At 47.2% G+C, this 14,339-nt stretch overlaps 1 protein-coding gene across 2 annotated transcripts in view; it reads left to right on the plus strand.

The window, feature by feature from the left end:
* Positions 1–9,986, plus strand: part of LOC135897504 (uncharacterized) — a 33,489-nt gene extending 23,503 nt beyond the window's left edge. The window contains exons 3-5 of one of the 2 annotated variants that reach the window (XM_070525224.1): positions 3,874–3,932; positions 5,378–5,443; positions 9,695–9,986. In XM_070525224.1, the coding sequence (XP_070381325.1) occupies positions 3,874–3,932; positions 5,378–5,443; positions 9,695–9,876 (307 nt within the window). In that variant the 3' untranslated portion in view covers positions 9,877–9,986. Of the gene's footprint in view, positions 1–3,873; positions 3,933–5,377; positions 5,444–9,271; positions 9,486–9,694 lie in introns of those variants that run through there. The other variant, XM_065426147.2, reaches the window with a different exon arrangement.
* Positions 9,987–14,339: the final 4,353 nt, after the last annotated feature.

Consider the following 14,339-nt stretch of genomic DNA (forward strand, 5'->3'; position numbering starts at 1 on the left):
CGTTGGCGTCACTTGTAACCGAGCGAACGAGCACAGCGAAAAATCACAGAGCATTCGGCGCGCAGCGGGGGTTCAACAAAAATTCGCACTTCCCGAAAGGTGAAGAACCGATTGCGATAGCTATACAAAGTAAGCATAGTAGTTTTACCGGCCCTATGAACTTGTAAACATTCGCTTACTAACTAAATTAACAATGACAGAATCTGTAAGCGTGACTCAACGAGGACGTAGAAAGGGACAGACACATGGAGACAGCGCTGTCATTGCATTTCTGCTTCTTTCTACGCCCTTGTTAAGTCGCGCTTACCCATTCTATCATGGATTCAAACTATCTACCCCCTTCAACGTGTTTTAACTAAATTGAGCAACACGGTATCACGCACGCACAGGTAAACATGAACAGATCTCGCTCGATGACAGAGGAAACTGTCTGTGAAAACGCTGGAGTTAGGAGTTGCGGCAGGAGCCGCGAGCCAATTGACCTCCGGGCATCTGTCGCTTGCGCACTATTCAAACATTGAAGATCGCATGCAGATTGCAGATTGCATGCGCACTATTCAAACATTGCAGATCGCTTTGAAGATGAGGCCTCAAGCCAACGCCTCCTAGGAGGCATTGGCGAAGCATATCAACACATTCGCTTGCCATCGAGTAGTTCATAACTCGAAGGGCCGCTCAGCGGCGTTCTTTTGTACATTAATGATTTCTTGCTCACAAGTCATAATAAGTGCTTAGGTGTCCTCGAATTTTTTCAAGCACAGCGTGAGGCCTTTTCTGTCACGCTTCATTGTTTCTAGTATACGTAAAGTGCGTACAACTGCTCAAGAAGCGGAGAATACAGAAACTCTCATCGGTACCGCATACTATCGCATACCGCATGCTATCGCGGTCATAAACTTATAACCTTTATGTTTGGGGATAGATACCGAAGCAAGGCAGAAGACTACAAAAGCACTACGCTAAAACATGAAACGCGATAAGGAATCATCGCTAAAAGCATAGAAAAGAAAATGGAGACCCTTCCGTCAGCGACCTCGAAGAACAAACAGGGCTGAAATATTGTAGGAGTAAAAAAAGTTAACCACTCAAGCAGTGGAACAAAGAAATAAGGCAAGCTCTAGAAGAGCGTAGGCAGGTGTCTTGGTGTCCTTGATGGGCTCCGGAGGTGGCGGAGGTTGGGAGACTAACCCCCCAGTCACACCTTCCTCAAACGTGGGCTAGCCCTTGCTTTCTGGCGGGTTTTCGGCCATCCAGACGGCCATCCAAACGACCCAGAGCTGCTATTCTGGGCCCAAACTCATCATAAAAGTATCCCACTGCTCGGCCGTAGTTATGATGCGTGTAGTGTTAGGGCGGTCATTCGAGGCTTTAGGGCTCGCCCAGATAATGTGATCGAGGCCAGCGCGGGCCTCGCACGCTTTACAGAGGGGGGAGTATGCATTGGGGTAAGTGCGGTTTTATAGCACGGGCTTTGGAAAAGTTCCCGTCGGAATTAGTGGCCAAGTGGTGGATTGAGATTTCTTCACTGTTTTCTGTGCTCGGTGGTAGCGTAACCACTCTCTGCGGTAGTGGAGCAGGATTTCTCTGAACGTGACCATTTGGTCCCGCGAATTACCGCGATGCAGAACACTCCACAGCTTCGCTGTTAATTTCCGAATGATGAATCACCCCCAGCTCGCCAAAGTGTCCCTTCTAGTGCAGGGGAGAGATACCACCGGATCTCTTAAAGGCACAGGCAGCGGTACAAGGTAGACATAGAAAGTTTAAGAGATGCATACAATAATGCTAACAGGAAAATCGTTGATAGCATACCTGAGTAACTCAAGCAGGCTAGGTGACGATTTGTTCCCGCCTATTTTCAAAAAGAGTGCCAATAAACCATCACCAGCATCAGCATCGTCATCGTCTTGTTTAGAATTCGTTGAAGTTGAGCAAATTTCCTCAAGATGTCGCTATTAGAGCTTCCCTATCTGGTGTGCGCTTGCTCTCACTTCATCGTTGACATCACTTATTGCAGCTCTTTGGGCTGCCTGGTTCGGTTACGGTTTCGCCGAATAGAGCATAAGCTAGATATTTATTCATTATGAGTACACATAAACAAGTGGTACAGATACCGTGCGAGAAGCTGCGGGGTTTTCGCTTAAAGTTATTCGTTCGTTTTTATACTGACTGCTCTACCTTACGCGTCACTGCAGCCACAGGAAAATTGGAAGCTAATACTTCCTGACATCATGACAAAGAAATACCGGAGTTTGCCGCTATACAAAACCCACGTGCTTATCAGCCGCAGCCTAACAACACATACACTTGAAGAGAGCACTAAGCCATGTCGAAATTGTAGTTCAGGCTTTCGGGCATGCATATGTTTAGCGGGCAAGGACAGCACCTTAACGCTTAGCTCGGCGTGACGTCATGCCCTTCCTTCGCCACAGCTTCTAAAATCGACAGGACTCAAGGACGAATTGTGGGCTTCGTGGTCAGCTCCACGGATGCGCAGTGATACGGCATCCTTCTCTCCCTCTCTCCTTCCTCCCTGCCCTTTTGTCTTCTCAACCCCGTTCATTGCGCAGGGTAGCGAAATTCCCGACCTTTGCGCGCCACTAATACCATGTCTCCAGTTTTTTGTTTCCATTTGCCTCTTTATCTCCTTCCCCAATATGGGGTACCAAACCGGACATGCGCTTGCTTAAAGGGACACTTAAGATAAACACTTAATCAGTTTATATTGATACACTATGCTCGAATAACTCTTTATTCCTTGGTTTCGTCGTAAGAGATTGATTCTTACAAGGGGAAATAACGGACGAAGTTTCATTTGTGAATTTCACGCCGAAAGCCCCGGGGCCCGTACGTAACGGTGGCGTCACAGATTGCAATTTACATTTTTCTTTCGCATTTTGGCCGTGGCGGTTCAGTAAGAGTCTTTTGAAACTTCCGAAATTCAGTACTTGGCTGTTTTATAATACAACTGAGTCCGTTTTTACCAATGAATATTAACTAGGTCCTGGCAGATGGCTTCGAAATCCATGACGTCACAATGCGATGATGCAGGAATTTCGTGGTGGCGTCGCCACCCATCATTTCTTTTATGTTTTCTTCTGGCTTACCAAGAGCGTTTCCGCGGTAAGAGTGTCTTGTTTGGTATTGCGGAGTTTACTAATGCAGCGCAAATGATATTTATCGTTACCGTCCCTTTAACCTGGCTGTTTTTCCTGTGTTTCTGCCTCTCGCCGCCTGTCTCTTTTTGACCATTCCTTTACCATTCTCTTTACCATTCCTGTGGCTACAGTTAAACAGCTGTACATGCTATTCCTAAACTCCTTCATACCAGCACAGCTGGCTTGATCGTATTGCAATGGCTCTCATGGGTTGCATTCCCTAGTCATATTGATGTCCGCTGCTGGCGTACCGCAGTACTCTGCGAGAATTTTAATCATTTTCTACGTCAATTTTGTATTTAGTATCCCCTTAAGTTAGAGAGTACTTGCTCGTAAACTATTGGTCACTTCGCGCGAAAACTACGGTGGAGGGCTCAGTGGATTATGCTCAAGAGCTGTTCGTATACATGTGTGTGCTTGGAGCTCAATTACCAATGATAACTCCGGCCACACGGGACCTATAAGAGTAGGCTTCAGGTGTTATCACCATGCATTATTGAATTTTCTTTGTTTATGGCGTGTTCAAATGATGCATGTATATTTTGCTCACGCTAGCAAGATGAGGTCATTGTCGTAGCCGACTACTAGATTTCATTAATAGGGCAGCACGTAAAGGAACGAAGTGGTTATCAATACTGTCGTATCTTTCATGCTTTCTTTGGCCGCATATTTTTTTTTAATCTGACTCACCCTTCGCCTGCTTCTGTTTCTTCAGGAGCACTATGGCATACTCTTACGATGAGGCTAGTGACTCGGTGGTGGTGTCTTCACAAGGTAAGCTACCCATTTGAAATGTCCTCTTGTGGCATTACCCGATTGCTAGAAAACCGCTTCAACACGTGAGATAGGGTGTCTCAACGCACTGCAGCTCTCCTGTAGAGAGGAGAGGAAGCACATCGAGACGCCCCAGTCTGATGCCGAAACTTAGAAATTCTGCCGCAGTAACACCATAACAATGACAGGTAGAGCGCTATAAGTAGAGCGATAGTACATTAAGACAAGAACAATAATATTGCATCTACAAGTGACGGTGGCATGACCTTGACAACGACGCAACGATAGCGGAATGCTGCTAATGACTACTGACATGCTAGTTCATATTTCAAGAAAAGTGCGGTGCTTCGTAAACTTTGAAATGCGTCGAATAAGAAAACTGATGCCAAATCGGTTTTTAAAATTACATTCCGGAGTTTTAGACGCCAAAACCACAGATCTGATTCTGAGGCACGCCGTATGGGGGACTCCGGTGTAATTTGGACGACCTGGGGCTCTTTAACATGCACATATAGTGCACAGTACACTGGCACTTTTGCACTACGCCCCCATCGAAATGCGGCCGCCGCGGCTGGAATTTGATCCTGCGACGTTTTGCATAGCAGCGTAACGCAAAAACCACTAAGCAACTATGGCGGGTACCAAATCATTTCTGCGGAAGACGGCAAGGTGAAAAAGGCCTCATAAAAGTGAAAATTGCCACTCACTCGACTTCAACCTGAAGCTACCTGTACGCGTTTCCTTCGTAGCTACCAGCTACATTGCTAGTCAGTCGGTTGGGATGGATAACAAGTACTCTTTCAAGATTGCCGATGCATTATCGGAGAAAGAAAATGAGTAGCAGGAGAAAGGAAATGTGTCTAACCCAGTGCGATGGGCGATACAGCACGGTGAGATTGGGAAATTCACTTGTGTGTGTGAGCTTCGTTTACGCTTAACCGTGGTAAGCTGATATCTCGTGTGAGGCGAGGGAGGATTTGTCCTGCAAATGAAATAGCGTCATTTCAATGGTGAAGATGATTCTTGGAGTGCAAGAAGGATAAACGCTTCCTTCCTCATGAAGACAACTTTACATCTCAGTAGAATTATTTACCGCGACGATGTAGTAGCAAGTACATGAAAGTTAGAAGAAACTGTTCATGGCACAAATTGTAAAGCTGGTTGATGTGAGGACACCATATGAATGGTGTATCAATGTTTTGCCCCCTAGTTACAATGAGGAAGCGTAAAATGAAATGACATTGCAAGATAAATTGCCCTCTTACACTGTACCATGTTACTGAGCACCATGTCAGCTCTTGAAATCCAGTCGGCAGGGCGCTGTCCTTAACTCGGAAGTCGAGATATGGTCATCAACGCGGCAGTCTGGCTTAGCAAGAGGTGTTGCGTTATGTTTACACTGAAAGTGTAACAGCACTCTAATATGTACCTCCGGTTGCTTTCAGGTGTCAGCGAGCTCTTCAAATTGCCAATCGGGCCCTATAACGGATTGGCTTACTATTTCGCGATAAGTAAGTTACGCCCGTTTAATGGCCCTATTGCTGCATGATGTTTCCGTGTTACTACGGATAGGGGATCATCTTGTTCATCTCGTTCACTACTATATGATGATTATATGATTATATGATGATATGATGATTATTGCGTTTACTCAACCGATTATCCCCATTTACTGCATTGCACAATGATGTTCTCAAGAGGACTGTAGGCACGCTTCATGTTTGTAAGCAAAACAGCTATCATGTCGCTAGCGCACAGGCGCATAGATGTAATTTTAGAAAGAAGTCGCAAATTCGCCCGCAAGGCGAAGCATATCGATTGCGTTAGCAAATTACTGCACAGCTACACGAAATAAGGACAATGGTTTTATCGGCCGTATAAAGTTGGAAACATTCGCTCGCTAAACGAATTAACAAGCATGTGGTGTCAGCGCGCAAGAGCAAGCGTCGACAAATCAGGGTCGGTAAGCGCGGACACTCGCTGTCACAACGCTGGTTTGAGCAACGCGGCAGCAACAGCGAGCGAAGGGACGGCCTTCGTGCCTTCTGCCGCTTCAACGCATGAGCGGCCGAGCACACATCGCGCACAAAGGTATCATCTGCGGACCGCGTGCGGCCGTGCAAAGTACACACTTGGCGGAGTCGAAGCCGCTCTTCCTTCCGCGCTGCCTCCCCTCTTGCCTCCATCTGTGGCGCGCGTCATTGAGCCGCGATGATCAGTTCCCCTTGCACCCGGTTGCGAAATGAGCAGTTGCTGCCGGAGCACTAAGACCCCTTAAACTTCGTAAAGTAGCGACACGCTTTGAAGAATGCCGCCTCCTCCTCGCGCGCTCTGGCGCAGATCGATTCCGCGTCGCTATTGGCCTAATAGCACCACGTGGGCCCTTGCCTCTAGCTTCAGTGCCATTTTTGCTCGAGAAGCGTCCACGGAGTGGCGAGGAGCGCATGTTGGTGCCTTTGCTACGCTCGAGCAGTGTATGTCGCGGCACGGTCGAGGAGGGAGCGTGAAAGAGAGGAGGAACGGGAAGCAGTGAAGGCGAGGGAGGAGAGGGTCGCTACTTTACGAAGTTTAAAGGGCTTTACAGAGCACCACGTCGCACCCTCCCTTCCTTCATCCCATCACCCCACGGCCTTTCGCGCGCTTTCTTCATTAGCGCGCGCTAGATTGAGGTGTGGTCGTTGGCTTCCCTCGCATGCTTTCACTCGCACGTACAGCATACTACGCGCGACGACGGCGTTATCGCCCTTGGACTTTACGCGGAACATCACGGCGACGGCGACGGCAAAAATGCGCTCGGAATGTCCATATAATTGCTGTCGCAGTAAAAGTAACATTTTTTGCGACTTCTCCTCAAGCCATTTCATTCTTTGTCACAGTAGTCTGGGGGCTTAGCTCAGTTTCCGTAAAGAGGAAAATGATAAATGAAAGCCATGAATTCAGTCAACCAATACAGGTCCCATTCGCCTAGCCTGCACTGTGGGAAGGAATAAAAGGAGGGAAAGATTAAGAGAAGCATAGAAAGTTCGCTATTCATATTGCCCACGTAGTAGCAGCTCTCTGCTCTATATCAGAGACGGTCACACTGCGGTAGCCAGCAGAAATCGCAGCAGTGTTTTGTTACCTTTTTATAGCTGTTATACGCGCCACCATGGCCTCTAGATCCTGTTCAAAGGGTGTGGTGTTCGATCCAACTGATTTAGAGCTGTGCGGAACAAAAGATGTTACTTTTACTGCGACAGCAATTATATGGACATTCCGAGCTCATTTTTGCCGTCGCCGTCACCGTGATGTTCCGCGTAAAGTCCAAGGGCGATAACGCCGTCGCCGCGCGTAGTATGCTGTACGAGCTGCGTGTTTTTTTCAAAAGATGAGCAGTAGCACAAGAGGGATTCCATAATCTGCTCGACACCGCAGGCATTGCACTCGGCGCTATGGGCTATTCCAATAAAAATGCATATGCATTGATGCATGCAACGCTCAGGCGCAAGCATTGTTTCGTCACTTCATAGAAGCCCAAGAGCCGTTGTTGCATAGATTATCAAAAGAATGCAACCGATGGTGAAGGAATTTCAGGCCTGTGCCACTTCTCTAATCTCATGCAGTGTGCTATGTAGCTTGCTTAAGTGTTAGGCTGCGCGAGTCCGTGATGCGGGAATTGAAACAAGGTTTGTTCTTTATGGTGCTATTCTAGCGCCTTCGTCGGCAAAGTCGTTGCCTGAGATATTATCATGACCCGGCAGCCACTGAAACGCCATGTTGTGTCTTTCCGCGATCACACGGTAATGCGTTTCTCGTACCTCCGACACAAGTTGTTCGTGGTACCAGCGACCAAGAGCAGACAAAAGACGTTGTAGGGCCGCCTTTCAGTCGCGGGATCTTGCCCGCCGATTCGCCGGTTGGTGGTACATATAATCAACAGCATTTCCGAGGGCAACAAGCTTCGAACCGGTTGATGCTGTGAGTTGAGAAACCTTGTATATGACGCTGATTGACCGTGAAGGGGGAACCACTGTGCCGTGGGAGCTGGTCTGAGTGGGAGCGCCACCCATGTATGTGTGGACTCGGTCAAAGCAAAAAGTACGCAAGCTATCCAAAGTTGCTTGCTTGAAGGCTAATATAGGCAGGTAAGCCTTCTTTCTTATTCCTGGGAGACAGATGGCACGATACGATGCTAATGACGATGATTATTACTTATTGGCACTCCCATTGAAACGGGACAGTGACAAATAGTCACCTAGCCAGTTTGATTTAATGAGCTGTGCTATACACGTTCTTTTTTCATTCTAGCGTTTTTGCATACATCTCCCTAATCTCTTTCTTCATCAATCCTTCTGTGTCTGCCTTGTACCACAACCTTTGCAACTGCTACATGGCAGAGCCGCCTGCTGTAATAATGCGCAACTGACTGCAATGCAAAGTGTGCACGTAGCGACGCCACGCAGTGCGCATGTCACATCGTGCGTCTTCTCGCACGCTAAGACGCCATTATAGGGCATGTTTCCGCTGCAAACTAGCAAGCGCTGACGTGGTTGGGTGGTGGAGTAGCCAACTCCGGCGCGGCGGGCTGGCGGCGGAAAACATCGTCAACCGAAACGGCTGTTGGAAGGAGCCCATAACAGCTTACACTGTAATTATGCGGATGCTTCCAAAACATTTTAAGAAATGGTTGTGTTATCAATCAATCCGCGTGATAAGGAGGTGGAATTTTTCTGCAGATGTCCGCTTGCGCGGCCTGACTGCGGCAGTTGATGCCAATTTTCTTGCACTGGCGTCATGGTTCCTTTTCTTTTATTTTTCGCATTTATATTCCTTGCGCAGCATGAAGTAAACGATAACTAAAAGCGGGCGCCTGGTTTTTCGCTTTCCGCAGCCATTTTCCCCGCACTTCGGGTCGTTATAACTTCGCAATGTACCAACTAGTCCGCGTCAACGTCATAGTATACAAATAATAAAGCGTCGTCGGGTACTTTAAAACGTAATTTTCTTGGTGCTCTAGGTGACAAAAAAAACATTCAGCTATAACGAGGTCACGCACAAGTTTAGCGCTTCAAATAGGTGCTTTATCCGAAGGGGTAAATTCTCTTGCTATGCGTGCCCTCTCTTATGCACCAGTTGTCTAAATTAAACTCCATGGACCCTTTCACTATACCGTGTCCCACGTGAGCCACTGTGGAGTTTTGGGACGATTAAACCCAACTTTTCTTCGTTCTTTTCCTTTTCCTTTTTCGTTTTTCTTTTTCTTTTTTTTGAGGGGTTGGAGAAAAGTATGGCCGGGTAGAGGAGTTTAGCAAGCACTTTAGACCTTCGCAAAGAGACGTTCTTTTTTTTTGCATGCGCAGCTATCACCACTGAAGACGACCACGAGGTGTACAAGCTGTACGACGCGGAGTCCGGGTGTGGCAACGCGGCCGAGCTGCTTAACCAGCTGGACCTCGACGGACGGGGAGAGTTTGTTTTCTCCCGAGACGTGGCCCAGCCAACAAAATCATGCAGGAGGTCCCTCATGTGTGCCTGAACTGCTCGACGATCGAGTCAATAAAACGGACAGCCTTACTTCTTATTCGTTTTCTCGTGGGCCAAGGCGCACGGTACAAGCGGAAAACTAACACGAAAAACAACAGACGGGTCCATGTTCGTTTCTTGTTTTTCGCTTTAGCGTTCCTGCCAGTCCCAGCTTTTGCAGCGCCATACAGTAAAAAGTTTCGGTTTGCTTTGTCAGATGTGCGTTCTGTGTCTTCACTATGCCTAAAATGGTCTCGCAGGAGCGGAACACGTGGGAGCGAGCGCCAGAACGAGGCGATGTTCTTATCCCACGGGGACCATCTCATCTGTCGTGGCCATAGCTAGCACACTCACCCTCGAGTCCGCTGACACGTTCCGCACTCATTCCGCAGACGTCAGATCAGTGAGGGACGAAGGTTGTCAGGGACATGAATGGCAGTGAGCGCCGGTGAGTTTGAGTGCACGTGAGTAAATAACAGGAGTGAATACCAGTTGACGTGAGAACGAACGAATGTCAGCGGCGATGATTTTTAGCGGACGTGTATGTGAGAAAGCCGGTGAGCGGGTGTCGGTAGCCATTATTGGAAGCGATTATATATGAACGCGAGTGAGGGTCAATGAGTATAAGTTGGTATTGGTACCAACGTGAGTGAGTACATAGCCTGCGAATATATTGGCGAGTATGCGTGAGTATCGGTTCATACTGCCGAGCTATGTTTCTGACTTAGCAACACATACATTTTCTGAGAAACGAAACCAAAATTTGCCGTAGAAATGCTATCACAAGAGGATATTGACCGCGCCTTGAGGTTTCCCACTATATTTTTCTAAGGTATCGATGTCGAGTTGTTCAATTTAACGCAAGAAACGAAAATACCAAATTGTCAAGTCAGTACTCATCTGACACGATTTTTTTTATTTATGTTGCTTACTCTCGCGAGGAAATACTGTTATAGCCCGTGTCACCAATTAAGAGCACACAGTGAAGGCCAGGGTTGACTTCAACTAGTTTTATCTTGCCGAAACCTTCTTCCCGCTTGCAGTTTACTGGCTCATGAGAGCAATCATGCTGGTAGTGACATCTTGTGTCGCAGAGTTTAGCTAGAGAACGCACAAAGCTAATACTGCAGGGACCTATCATGCTATACTTAACTGATGGTGTGTAGTGTCGGTAGCGACATAATTGTTAACATGCAGCCATTTTAGGATTTTCTTTCAGCGCGAACACCCGCTTGATACAAAACATTTTCGAACATAGTGTAGTTGGACAAAGCGCAGCAAGGGGCCACTAACATATTTGCTACTGCCAGCTTTGCTACTTCCATCTTTACTACTACCAGCTATGCTAATGAACGACGCCCGCAAGCGTTTGGATGAGACGTTTCGGACTATTAAGGGTAGAACTAAGTCGTTATAGGCATAGGTAACTGTACAGTATAAAGGCAGAAGTTCTAATGAAGAAAGAAAAGATGAACAGATAAAGAAAATGCTATATTGCGATAGATCTGGTAAAACCTTATAATAGCTCAAGCAGGCGAGGTGACAATTGGCAGTCACTCCATTTCAATGGCAATAAAGCATGATCGTAATGAACATTATCTGCCGTCCACGGCTCCGTTAACCCGGTAAATCGCAAACGCTAAGAAGCCTGCGGTCGCCCATTGTGCTCTGCTTATCCTTCCGTGAATTTGCCATTCCATTCGGCCGGCGTTGGTAGAGCCGGGACCGTATAACAAATCTCGCTGACTAATTTGTACACGCCTACAACATTGATTTCAGGATGGGTTCACCTGGTTCCCGCAAAGACGTTGCTTGCACCTGTTTAGTGTGCTTCGATAGCAATTCGCTGCTGAACTTTATCATCAGCGTCTCAGGAAAGTTGACAGGCGGGAAAACGTATGACCAACACTCACCAGAAGACGCTGGCGCCATTTTGTAGTTGAGAAATGCGTAAAACGTGCGGTGGTCTCGCACATGCGACAACTCGAAAAGAAAAAGTGAAGCCTCAGTGCCTGACTGGCGAATGTCGCATATAGTTTCAAAATACGTGCTCTAGAAAACGAAACAATTGTATTTTTTGTCATTTAAGATTACGTTAACGAAATTGCAGCTCTATCTCAAGCAGTGGTGCCGCCACAGATGTGCTTTCCGCAGCGTTCGCTTCGTATCCAACTGAAGTTGTCAGTGCGTATTGTCTCGTTGTAGTGATGGTGAACAACGACGGAGTGTGAAAACTGTCACAAATCTAATTACTTATTGGGCGAAATTGTGCACCAGCAAAACAGGTATCACTCAAGCACAGTGATAGCGGCGAGCAAAGTCAGCGATCGTCGAGAATCTGATCAGCGGGTCGGCTTTCATGCACGTCTCGTCGAAGGTTCCATTGTCTAATCGCTGGGGCCCGCGTGCCTTCTCGAAAGTACTACAACATTCGTCTCGCGCACATAGTTTGATTACACAAGGTTAGGCGAGAACATGCAGACTAGATAGAATCACGATAACATTCCAGTAAATCCCAAGTCATGCAGGCGCGTCTTGCGCTAAGCAATAACTTTTAGGTTGTAAGCGGGTGAAATACGATGCTCAGCGCGTGACACCAGCAGAGAGAGACAAGGAGACGTGTACTTCAGAAACGTGCTCTCGGACAATAACTATCGGTGATACTATCGTCTTCCCGTCATGCAGTGCTCCATCGAGCAATCGGCCTCATGCGGTTTTGCTCAACCAGCCAATAAGTGCGCACTCAGAGGGGTATGGCCGATAGCGATCGTCCGAAAATACGTCCCCAGCATGATGTGTCAGATTTCGTGGTAATTTCTCGTCCTTAAAAGTTGCAAGGGTGAGTGCTTTGTTCTTTCAGAACATCAAGCAGAATAAAGAGAACTTGTTAACCTTTATTTCTATCCATGAAGATTTCATTGATACAAAAATCAATACAACTTTATTTGACTAAAAATATAACGTAGTAATTAATTATGGCAAATCGGTTATACGCATAGAAAACCGTATTGGGTTTTGTGCTGTAGCTTCGTACTACAGTCAGGTAGACGAGAATTTTCTCTTGCACAGTAAGTAATTACACAATCGTTTGCTAAACTATAAAAATTATCTCACCATCCCCACCCTGCTAAAGTAGACGTACAGCGAAGCTGATGAAAGCAACGAATACATCTGCTGATGGGGTATGCAATACTTTATTGTTCAATTGCTCCTCCGGCCCTATTCAGCCACAGGAAAACGAGGACGTGCAGGCCTTGTGCAGCATGCCGCTGGACGCTGGTCGTATTGCCATTTCTTTTCCCTTCTACGCTTCTCGTATTCACGCTGCTCCTCTGGAGCCTTAACTATGCGTTGGCTACACATCGCAGTGCTGCAACAACAATGAAGCCAGTTGGCAGGCTGGTTCTTTTATATATGGCGGCAGGCTAGTGACGTCACCCCCAAAGTAACAAAGCTGCCGTCGCCGCAGCAACTTGCGAAACTGTAATCCTTACCGGGAGCGTAGGCGGGGAGCGCTACGTGCATGCTTCGTATTGATATCGGGAGCACTTTATCACCAATTATGTGGTTCGGATGGTTGTTTTGTGCTTGTTCTTTATTGAAACGAATGCTGCGCTGTTGAAACAAAGGAAACGAATTGAAACGAATGCTGCGCTTCAATCAGTAAAGGTTTATTTTTATTCACTGACTTTTTTTTTTGTCCCCGCCAACAAAAGGCTAAGAGCTTGGCTGTAAAATAGAAATTTAGCTCCAGCGCACCATTGCAAGAGCACTACTGTGGTCATATGCTTGTCTCCGTTTAGCGCGCTTAAACAATAGTTGTGAGGTATTAAAGTCAGCGTAGCGAAAGTTATCGTAGTCTTGTTCGAAGGGCACAGCCCTGACAATAATAGAAAAGCACACACGATGCACTTGTTTGTATCAACGTGAAGTCAAGGCTTGTTTAAACGTTTCGCTTAAATTTTATTTTGTCGCCGACCAAAGGCGAAGAACATTTAGATTTCAAACTACGTGCAAGGAGCTGCTTGCGTTCTTCTCTCATCTCAGAAGTTTCTTTTTGTTGTTGTTACTTGGCTTGGCGGCACCACGCATGTTCGTGTTCAGTAGCGCTTTTTGCAGCATAGCAGCGACGTGCCAGGGTAGCAAAACGCTTGGGCTTGGCTTTAAAAACGTGCTTCGGCCCCAGGACACATGTGCTCGAACTCTCACGACGAGTGTTTTACAGCGAAGCTGTTAGCCTCTAGTTGGTCGGGTTTTTTTGCCCGCGTGCGCGGCTCTCACACAAAAATGCGGGCCGATCCTGCAGATGGGGCAAAGAAGCGGGAAGCGCACAGCATGCTGCTTCTCGAAGAGGCATCACATGACCTCATCCGGTGGCATCAAACACTTGACGACGACGTCATCACGTGGCGTCCCGTTTGACGGGATGGCGTCCTCAGGCGATATTGTCGCTTGTTGATGCCGTTTTAAAGGCCAGAATACATGGAGCGAACTTTCACGACGAAGTTCGGGCGGCAGAAAATCTGCCGCTCCGCGACGCCGTATGTTCGTCGGGCTGCGCTACATGGAGCGAAGACACGGCGGCCGCCGCCGACGAGTCGCTGCGTTGTTATCAGTGTGGCTAGACGAGGCAGAAGCGCTGTAGTGAAACACATGACAAAAAAAAAACTTTAACGACAACTATTATTGCTTTTGAATTGCGGAACACTCTAAAAACGCGTAAAATTTTGTTTAGAAATGTCCCACAGGATGGCACGCTTCTGAAGAGCCGAAATTAATTTGTCGTTAAATTGCAGCCGTGCCTGTTTGGATACCATGAATACGAAAAGCGGGAGACCAGCGTGAAGGATAGAGCGGGATCGGGATACACGGACAAGCGGGGAAGCCAGGTCGGAAGTCGGGGCG

The sequence above is a fragment of the Dermacentor albipictus genome, chromosome 9 (genome assembly GCF_038994185.2).
Source record: "Dermacentor albipictus isolate Rhodes 1998 colony chromosome 9, USDA_Dalb.pri_finalv2, whole genome shotgun sequence".
NCBI classification, from domain to species: domain Eukaryota; kingdom Metazoa; phylum Arthropoda; class Arachnida; order Ixodida; family Ixodidae; genus Dermacentor; species Dermacentor albipictus.